The 11,256-nt window shown below is 45.9% G+C and overlaps 1 protein-coding gene across 1 annotated transcript; it reads left to right on the forward strand.

Moving 5' to 3' along the window:
* The first annotated feature begins 252 nt into the window (after positions 1–252).
* lrrc8da (leucine rich repeat containing 8 VRAC subunit Da) lies at positions 253–8,783 on the forward strand. Its single transcript, XM_080503182.1, has 2 exons — positions 253–500; positions 4,165–8,783. Coding segments are annotated over exons 1-2 (2,529 nt in total). The 5' UTR covers positions 253–499; the 3' UTR covers positions 6,693–8,783.
* The last annotated feature ends 2,473 nt before the right edge of the window (positions 8,784–11,256 follow it).

Genomic DNA, 11,256 nt, shown 5'->3' on the forward strand with positions numbered 1-11,256 from the left:
CCGCTTTAAAAGCAACACGTTGAAACGCCCCTCCTCTCTCAGCGTTTGCGCGCCGTGCCCCGCGCGGAGACCCTCGTTTCCCAACGCGGCCTGAACGTAGCATCAGATAAAGTCGCGGGCGGCGTCTCGGCGAACTTGCCGATATCGTCGTCCTCCAATGAGAAGCGCCCTTCACGCCCACAGCAGCGGTCCGTGCAGCTCCATATTGGATCCGTCTCCGCTTAGAAATTCGCCGCTCCGGAGCTCCACCTGCGCGCATTGTCCGACAAAGCAAAGCCGACTGTGGCCGGCGGGCTTCAGGTATGACGGCTCCCCGCCGACCGAGCGCCCCTACACGGACCAGCGTGTCCCCCGGAGCTTCGTTCCACCGAGCGGCGTCGTTCCCTCTGCTTTTTAACGGCGGTGGGAAATTAGGTTAAAGACGCACCTGAGGAGCGGATTGAAAAGTGGCATGCAGGCTGAAGGAGGAATAATTGGATTGAGATAACGCCACACGGGCAGTGAGTATTTTCTCGTTTTACTGGATTCAAACGTGAATATTATTATTTTTTTTATTTTTATTGTTTTGTATCAGCCTAAACTTTTACAGATATGTTGTCCTCCTCCTCCCCGCCTGTTAAGAATATGTGGTAGTTTTATAGCTGAAGTGTGTGGATGCGGGACGCACGCTCACGTTTCTCTCCAGGTCACCTGATCCAAGAGCAACACAAAACAACTTGGTTCCGCAGAAACTCTTCCTCTCGGGATTGTCTCGTTCTCCTCCTCCCCTCCAGGCCGCCACTGATCCATAATACAAACATGTGCCTTCATGTCTGTAGCCTTTGTTTTACCCTGAGATCTGACGTTAACCCTTCTGCCTCCTCGAAGAGGATGTTATTTCCAAGTGATTAAAAAATATTCACAGTAAATAAACGAGTGATAATGATAAAAACCTTCTAAATCAACCCAAACTCAGTGGTAGAGATGGCTCAGTCACTATAATTTATTGATTTTTTTTTTCCTAAACAAAGGGTGAAGTTGTAGGGTTAAACACGGTGACACCAGGTCCTCTGGTCTTTTAAATGTATGATTTGTCTGAATGTTCCCAGTATTCTGCTCAGCAGCAGCAGCAGCCATCACGTGGCAGAGTCCAGGTTCATGTATTCTGTGTGAACTCCTCCACCAGACAGGGACTCTGTGCCACCGGGAGGCCCTCCTGCCAAGGCCCACCTATGGTGGCATCACACTCCTCCCTTTACCCCCCCCCCCCCCCCCCCCCCCCCCCCTGCCCACTCCTCTGCTGTGTGTGCAAAGACAGGGTGTGGGTTGGTAATCACAAACCTCTGGAGAGCCGCAGTACACTTTTGTCACAGTGGTATAGCACACAGGCAGCACGTCCCTGTTCCAATTCAAAGGTTGAGAAATTGTAGAGCTTTTCTATAAAATCGGTAAAAGACAACTTTTGTGCAAAGGCCGAGCCGTTGCCGATTTATTCTATTCTGGTAACATTGCTATTATTGCACTATTCAGACAATCGACAAAACGTCTCTTGCGTCCTACATGTTGCTTCCTTTTAGTCTCTTTAATTCACCGTCTGTCTTTTGGCGCTGGTGCCCCACTGCTGAACGTCAAAAGAAAACTCATGATCGGATCCATTAAAAGGAGGAAACGATGACGGCGTCTCGCACTTGGCGGCAGATTTTTCTGGCTGCACGAGGACCGAGCAGGAGCCTTTTGCATGTCCAGCAACCCCCTTGCCATTCCAGCCTAATCAAATTTCTCATGCGCTAAAAGCCTGTTGAATGCAGGCTTTCTTTACCGCACATATTTCAACCTGTCACAACTGGGGAACGCTCAGGTGTTGCTAATGATATTAACGCCGGGCGCCGGTCTGTCGCGAGTTTTCCCGCAACAGTGAGCCTGAACGCACTGTCCCTTCACTCTCAGACTGACGCACCCGAGCAGGAGCGACTTAATTCCATTATCTGCAGCGGCGGACGGGAGGAAATACCGTTGACGCGTTACGGGACCCGGAGAAAACGCCAACATCTGCTCAGCTCAGTGACCAGTTGTCGCTTTTTTGTTTTTCACGCCACAGTTGGAGGGGACAAGATGCTGGCTTAGTTTTTAAAAGTCAGATAAGCCGTTTTGTCTGTGATCTGTTTGTTTCATAATGAGTTCAAGTTGACCATACTTTAGCTTGTTCAGAGCAGCCGGTGCTCTCGCTGGACTTACTTTGTAGTGATTTTCAAATCCCCTCTAACTAGTCTTTTGATGCTTTAAATCTCACAATATAACACCCATCTCTTAGATATATACAGCAGGAGATCTTGAAGTAAAAAAAAAACCTGATCGGTGACATTTTAAAGCTAATGTATATAAAATCCGCAGCGTGGAAGATTTACATCACTATTTACTTTAAGCTGCCGTTTATAAACACATGATATTATACCACAACCATTTCTAATCAGCTGTTTATCTTAAATATGCAAGCTGCACAATTCTGAATAATCTATTACACCAAACGTGGACTGAGTGGAAAACAAACACTGTGGCTCTCTCTGCATGTGTTATGGTATTGAGTCAAGACGAGACACAAGTGAATGACAGAAATCTAAAGTCCTATAGTTGTGCCACAAGTGTCGAAGAAGACAAACTGTTAATCAGTGCTTTGCATATCAGTTAATCATTTATTAAAGCTTCAGGATTATGTACTCAAGCAGATTATTTGCCTTTATGAAAATCGCATCACAGTGGGTTGATGGATTTAAAAGGGTAAAAATATCAGCAGATATTAATTCAGCTTGTGAACCTTATTAAATCTTACTAATCCGATAACTGTATTACTCTTGTTCAGTCTCTTTAATTTCACTAAACACAACAGGGTTATTGCCATCCTGCTGGCAGTAAGGAGGCCTTTGTCTCTTTTTGCTCCAGTGCAGTGTCACGCGAAACGCAGAGGAGTCGACTTTGCACTGCTACTGACGTATACCCCAACATAATTTATTTCTTCTGTCTTTGTATCCAGCTAAATGAGATGTAGATTGTCATCTGACTCTTTACAGAACGCAAAATAGTGAAATGTACTGTAACGCGAATCCAACTAAAACATTCAGTTGTACGCTCATCTGCTGGCACGAGTCGGTCGTGAGACTTAAAAAGCAGCCCGAGCCATGTACGAGTACTACTTCCTTGGAAAAGTGGTGAAGTATTTAGTGGTTCACTTAAACGAGACACATGTGCCAAAGGTCTCGGTGAGTCAGAGCCGTCGGCCAAAGACATCAAAGGGTTGTGCACAGCCACAGAAACAACACGCCGTAATGCGCCTGGATTTAGCTCAACTTTGGCCCGCCGCTTAAACACGGTTTAAAGTTTTACTGATTTGAAACTAGAGGGAAAAGTTAGAAGCAGTAGAGGGCTTATTGCTGCACGCCACGGGCCACAATGTAATTAATGATCCTGCTCCTCCTCGACAAAGCCTTTCCATAGACTTATCCACAGCTTGTGGGCGTCACGTTTAGCAGCACTGTGATTCATAAATCTTCCCAACCTGGTATGTACAGTATTTGGCCAACAAATGATTAACTTCCTGTACTGTTTGTGCTCCAGAGGATGTTTTGATTAAAAGCACACATCAAAGAGGTTTCATTTCCAGGTTGGAACATAAATGCCACTTTAAAATGTTTAAATTGTGCCCGTTTTTATATGAACTAAAATCAGGAGTTTCATTTTTTCCCACTTAAACGCCAAATACAAAGATGCCATACACAGCTGATACACAACCGCTGACGTGTTCAGGTAAAGTATGAACATGCTGCGGACCAAAGATGATCAAAGAGATGAAACGTAGCATGTGACGGGCATCAGAGCAGAGGTTCTCCATTTTTTTTTTTTTTACATGTTTTATACTTTTTAGAATGTTTAGGTGCACTAAAAGTGTCTAATATGCTCTTCTGCTGTTTATGCTAGTGTAAACCCTGAAGACTAAATTGTTATTCTTTCTTTCTCCTTTTGTTCTCTCTCCTGCTTTCGCCCAGTCTCGGATATCACAAATATCAACAAGTGTGTACACAGTCATTCATTTGCCAAGTGAATTTATAATTGTATTAATCGATTCATTCTTCTAAATGATTAAAGAAGGCATGTATACCAAAATAAGATGAACTCTTCCTCTTTTTGTTGCAGTGATGTTCACGCTCACTGAGGTTGCGTCCTTGAACGACATCCAGCCCACATACCGCATCTTAAAGCCATGGTGGGACGTCTTCATGGATTACCTGGGGCTGGTCATGCTCATGCTGGCCATTTTTGCAATGACCATGCAAATCACCAAGGACCAAGTGGCTTGCCTTCCATATCTGGACGAACTAGATGAGGCCCCAGGGCCCAAACCTGAGCAGAGTGCCCGGGAGGTGGCCTCGGCGGCCACCACCCCGGCCCCTGGGCTCACCAGCGTCCTGATGGACACTAAGGACTTGACGGACGAAGCCGTCCATGAAATCCACGTGGCACACCAACCCGTCAGTCAGCCTCAGCCGACGGGGGTCAAAACTAATCTGGACTACCAACAGTATATTTTTATCAACCAAATATGCTACCATGTTGCCTTGCCCTGGTATTCCAAATACTTTCCATACCTCTGCCTCATCCATACCCTCATCCTCATGGTCAGTAGCAATTTCTGGTTCAAATACCCCAAAACCAGTTCGAAGATTGAGCATTTTGTCTCCATCCTGGGTCGATGTTTTGAGTCTCCTTGGACGACGAAGGCTCTGTCCGAAACGGCCTGCGAGGACTCCGAGGAGAACAAACAGAGGCTGACCGGAGCCTCGTCTGTGCCGAAGCAGGTGTCGTCGGAGGGGAAAGAAGACGCCACCAATGTCAACTCGTCCACGCCCATGCTCGGGGTGAAATTTTCCGCAGACAAGCCCCTTGCAGAGGTCCCAAGTAGCATGACAATCCTGGACAAGAAAGACGGAGAGCAGGCCAAAGCCCTGTTTGAGAAAGTTCGAAAGTTCCGAGCTCACGTGGAGGACAGCGACTTCATCTACAAGCTTTACGTTGCCCAGACTATCGTCAAAACGGTCAAATTCATTTTGATACTGTCCTACACGTCGACTTTTTTAGCTGAAATCAATTTCAAGCACGTGTGCGAGCCGGAGATAAAACATCTTACGGGATATAAGCAGTTCTTTTGTACGCACAACATGGCTTTCATGTTGAACAAGCTGCTCATCAGCTACATGGCTCTGATTCTGATCTATGGCATGACATGCTTGTACTCTCTTTTCTGGGTGTTTCGACGCCCGCTGAAGGAGTATTCATTCGAAAAGGTCAGGGAGGAGAGCAGCTTCAGTGACATTCCTGACGTCAAAAATGATTTTGCATTCCTCTTACACATGGTTGATCAGTACGACCAGCTTTACTCCAAGCGCTTCGGCGTTTTCCTATCTGAAGTCAGCGAAAACAAGCTGAGGGAGATCAGCCTCAACCACGAGTGGACTTTTGAAAAACTCAGGCAGCTCGTGACCCGAAACGTGCAGGACCAGCTGGAGCTGCACCTCTTCATGCTCTCCGGGCTCCCCAACGCCGTCTTTGACCTGACGGACTTGGAAGTGCTCAAACTCGAACTGATCCCCGAGGTGAGGTTCTCGGCGAAGGTCTCCCAAATGACCAGCCTGCAGGAGCTGCATCTCTGCCACTGCCCGGCCAAAGTGGAGCAGACCGGCTTCGCTTTCCTCCGGGACCACCTCCGCTGCCTCCACGTGAAGTTCACAGACGTTGCCGAGATCCCAGCGTGGGTGTACTTGCTGAGGAGTCTAAGGGAGCTCAACCTAATCGGCAACTTGAGCTCCGACAACAACAAAATGATCGGCCTGGAGTCCATGCGAGATTTGAGGCACTTAAAGACATTGTGTCTCAAGAGCAACCTCACCAAAATGCCCACGAACATCACAGAGCTTTCGCCGCACCTGATCCGGTTGGTGGTGCACAACGACGGCACCAAGCTGCTTGTACTGAACAGCCTGAAGAAAATGGTGAGTCTGATTGAACTGGAGCTGCACAATTGTGAACTGGAGAGGATTCCTCACGCCATTTTCAGCCTGACCAACTTGCAGGAGCTTGACCTGAAGTCCAACAACATCCGCACCATAGAGGAGATCATCAGCTTTCAGCACCTGAAGAGGCTGACCTGCCTCAAACTGTGGCACAACAAAATCATCACCATCCCCTCCTCCATCGGGCAAGTCAAGTCCCTGGAGGCGCTGCACCTCTCCCACAACAAACTGGAGTCCCTCCCCCCGGCCCTGTTCACCCTCCCCAAGCTGCGACACTTGGATGTGGGTCACAACTCCATCACGGTGCTTCCTCCAGACGTGGGCCTGCTCCACAACCTCCAGCACCTGGCCATCAACTCCAACAAGCTGGAGGCGCTGCCCAAGCCCCTGTTCAGGTGCACCAAGATGAAGGTGCTGTGTCTGGGGAACAACGCGCTCACCGTGCTGCCGGAGTCCGTGGGTCAGCTGGTGCAGCTCACTCAGCTGGAGCTGAGGGGGAACTGCCTGGACAGGCTGCCGGCGCAGCTGGGAAACTGCCGCCTGCTGCGCAAAACTTGCCTTGTGGTGGAGGACCATCTTTTCGACGCGCTGCCCGTGGATGTCAAGGAGAGCATCAGCCGAGACACCACGGTGTCTTTTACCAGTGGCTTATAGCAGAAAAAAAAAAAAAGCACAAATCAGATGGTCCGGCAAGAAGTGAATTAAGGAGACTTTTTTTTTTTTTTTGTATTATTCATAACAATGAATGCATTTTGTAGACTCTTTTAATGGGTTGTCTTAGTTGATCACATTTTAATAGAGCTTAGAAAACCGCAGCGTGTTTTTCCATGTTGCTCAGGCTGGGTTTAGTAACGCTTTTTCGTCTGTTATTTTTGTAGGTTATAGGAACGAAAATGAGAACATCTAAGCCCTGGTCCCACCACACACAAGTGCCGGGACGGAGTGGAGCGGTACGGAGCAGTATGGAATAGAGACCCCGACTGAAATTTTGGGTCGCGTCCCCACTGCAGAGAGGAGCGTGAAAAGTGGGCGGGGCTTATGAGCTCCGCAGAAATGTGACATTATAACAGAAAAGAACGTCGTCAGATGTAGATCTTATGAATCCTCTGTTGTTGTTTAAATTCTCCACTTTGCAACTGTTATTTTTTGCAGCGGAAAAAAAAAAAGTTACTTTTTGCAGCGGAGAGCTGCAGCGCAACTTCAGTGTTTGTTGTGAGAGAGCGAACGCTCGGCCACTTGCCGGCGACTTGGGGCGACGTGCCCCGCACTCGAGCGCTCGGGTGCGGGGCAAGTGGCCGGAGCGTTCCCCCCGGTTGGCTGAGGCACAGACACGGGAGTCTGAGCTTTCTGCTCAAACGCAGGAGGCTCTCCACTCCGTCGCTGATCGCGGTCCGGCAGCTCAGCGTTGGAACACGGAGGCGCCGAGCTCCGAGCTCCTTTTCATCGCTTCCGCAGTCCGTCCCCGCGATAAAGCGCCACTGACCGCGGCTGAACAGAACGCTGACCGCCTCTGGAAAGCGGAGCTGCCGGAGCGAGGTCAGCGCCAGAGACGAAAGCTCCAGACTCCGGTGTCCCGGATGCGCATCCACGCCACGGCGAGCGCTATGCTGCAAACAGAAAACTCCAACGCGATGCAAAGTCCCGAGCCCCGGTCTCCCCCTGCCTCAAGTCGCTCTTTCACAACAAACACTAAAGTTGAGCAGCAAAGAAAAGAAAATGAAAATAAAAACAACCAGTGCACAGCTGACCACACTGACAACAGAGGATTCAGCCGGCACATTAACATATTGAGGGCGTGTAGTAAATCACTGACCAATCAGCAGACAGCAGCTCAAACTCAGACCCGTTCCATGGTCCCCGGCACCCCAACGGAAGGGTAGCGGAAAAGCGGTCGCCTTTGGAGCGGTTTAGACCGCATTCCTGTCGTGACATGCGAACCGGAGCGGTTTAGATCGGTCTCGGCCGGTACTTTTTGTGCGGTGGAAACGGGGCTTTAGCTTCTTTATGTACCACTCTGTAGACCAAAACCTTGCTACCACTGGCACAGTATAATTGTCATTGTTTAGATACTCAGGTATAATTGTAATAATGGGAACAATCTTTTTTGCCTTAACTGCAACTTTGTTTTCCGTTTTGTACATTAGACATTTTCACAGACGAAAGGCCAAAAATAAATTGTTTTCTTATCATTTTTTTTTTCCCCCCACTATTCACTGAGCTCTTTATAGATGTGACGGGATCAAACCCAATGCAACAATGCAGTTTGGTTTTTTCTTCTTGTTTGAAATCGTGTAACCTACAAATATGTTTCTTTATTTGTAACGTGTTGTAGCCGACAGACTCGAGTCCATGTAGTAACACTCAGGTGGAAACGGAAGCACCAGAAATAAACCTTTACCTTATCGTTGTAGAGATTGTAATACTACGGCCTGTAGTCATTCATTTGCACATTAAAACCCGATGATGTAAAGACGGGTGAATGTCTTTTGTGATGGGCAGAGACCAATGTAAGCTGACACAAGGGGAAGTCTGGATGCGTATTTGAGTCTTGAAAATACAAACGTGTGTGTGTGAACAAATTTGGTCAGTGGGAAGGGGCTTGATCGTCCCCCCCCGTCGTCACAATCGTGTAATTGACACCTGCCTTCGTTTTTGTTTCTCGGTGTACCTCCATGTAGGCCTGTGTGCATTTGTTCTGCACAGCTTCTGTACTCCCTCGGTGATCCGACGCTCAAAGTTCACAACTTTACGGTACAATAAAACAAGGTTTTTAGATAAACGTCTTATCGTTCGTCTGACTTTGCACTCCACCTAAATCACATTGCTGCGAATACAGTGGCGCTGACTGCCAGTTTGTAAATTGCGATTTCATCTTGATTTAATGAGCAGCTCGTTATCGGGCCTTCTGCACAGCGCTGATGTCACATTCGATAGATTTAACTTCGAGGAAGACGTGGGATGATGACCCTGCATGTTGTTTTTGAAACTAATAACCGTATTGATTAGAAAGTAATTTTTCCAGATGGCTCCTGGTCGTAGCCCTGCAAATCCACGATCCCACATGTTTTTAGATGGTTGCCTGCATGGAATCCCTCCATTCTATGAAAGGCGTCTTTGTCAGTCTCCGTACCGTCATATACAACATGTGTGCTGAATAAAGATATTGGCGCCTCTTTAATGAACTGCAGCAAAGTATTTAAAATTAGTGCTTTTCCAATGTCCTCATATTTAAGAGAGCTTGGTGAGAGAATCTCCAGAAAACTGAAGACATGCTTTAACGAGGTCAGTTACTGTGAGAATATTGACGATTCCTCGAAGTTCATTAGTGAAACTATCTGAAATCAAGTTACTTAATTAAGTGTATGAGCTTCAGATATTTTTTTATTAAATAAGTTTGTGATTATGTTCGACCTCATCAGTGTTTCCTGACTCCGGCTGACGAGAAGTCGTGTAAAGATGCTAAAACCTTCACTTTTTCCTGAATGCAATATTTAGATCACATGGTTTGAAAATGTAAATAATTATTTAAATGTTGACCTAAAATGTAATGATATTAAGCATTAATTAATTGACTCTCCACTTTGACTCACGTGGTCGGTTGCATTTCCTTTGAACCTGGATGCTGTACGTGTCAATGCTCCTCTGTCCAGCTTCAACAGGTGAGTCAAGTTGCACAGCCGACGCTTGAATTCATCATGAAATTCAAAACTTAAAATGTGAAACATAAAGACGGAAGTCGTACCACTAATGACGACTGTGTCACCACAGTCACTGGTTACACGCTTCTGTTTAACGTGGTGTTCAGACAGACACCTGATGCTGATGTGACAAATATATTTATATGATCTCAGCCCGATAATAGAGTATTTATTTACATGAATGTCTCTTGTGCATGTGTGTGAATGTCCTACAATGTAAAAAAAAAAAAAAAAACTTTTCTGAGGATTTACATCACAATAATTCTTCAACTGGAATGCACAGCGGTGGAGTGTTCAACATTCTTGCTTCATGGTTAGAATAGTGTGCGTGTGTGTGTGTGTGTGTGTGTGTGTGTGTGTGTGTGTGTGTTGGTGACCCTGCATTGAACCACAGTGTGTTGAGTTCAACTCCACTGACAGAGCTGAGTGTGAAAGATGAATGGATAGTCATCCATATATTTACACTTTTTATTGTCCAGCTGTATCGTATTAAAAAAAAAGAAAAATTAACTGATGTTCTTCTCTGTTAACCTCCTAATCTCATCTGAAGTTTTGGCTTCACTGGAGAGTGACGATCAACAGGACGGTTCTGAAACTTGTACTTGTTGAACTCAAACCTGCTGATACCAGTTTTAGTACCTGTTTTTTTTTTTTTTTCTTTTTCAGCGTGTCATGTGCACTGTGCATCATGGCCTGCATTTTGCTGCCATCTGTTGGAAAGTTTCAACTTATGGTTGTTAGGTTTTTTTTTTTAACATGCGCTGTACTTTTTTTTTGTCTTTCACTAACTGACTCACTGTAATCAATCACAGTTTGTTTGTTTTTTATCACAACTTTTGGTATCATCTCCAAATCATCAAATATGGAAACCTTTGACCCACATTGCTTTATTCATTTACTCAGAATCACAGCACGATTAAACATGCAAAATAACAATCTTAATCAGACAATGTGGGCATTTGAACTGTTCAAATGTTTTCTTATCGTAGTGATGGGACAATAGGGAAGCTTAAGATCCTTCATGCTTCGTGAAAATGTATGTCCAAATGAAGTGATAAAATCCCATTTTTAAATTTTTTTGGGGAATTGTGAGTAAAATGTGAATTGAATGATTTGTAAATACTTCCAACAGAAGTGACGTTCAAAGTGAGACATTCTTCCATTTTGTGAGAAAGGTCACACAAAACTAGTTATTACTATTCATCAAACAAATAACTCTTGTATTTCTTTGAATAGTTTCTCTCAGTGTTCCCTGTCTTGATGATGTACTCTTATATATGTACAGTTTTGAAGTTATGCTCTTTGAGACTGTCTGCAGTATCTTGAGTTTTGTTTTCTGCTCTTTGCTGTGGATTTCAACACTGTTACTTTGGACGTGTAGGCAGAAGCATGTGATGGATAGGTTGCATTTGAGTGAAAGCTGCATAGTGATGGGGTGTGTCAAACGCTCATCGCATGGCAGCGGGATCGTGGGTCTGAGCCCAGACTGGGCCGACGCATCATGTGTACTTCTTTTAACA

The sequence above is a fragment of the Blennius ocellaris genome, assembly GCF_963422515.1.
Source record: "Blennius ocellaris genome assembly, chromosome: 10".
Classification (NCBI taxonomy): domain Eukaryota; kingdom Metazoa; phylum Chordata; class Actinopteri; order Blenniiformes; family Blenniidae; genus Blennius; species Blennius ocellaris.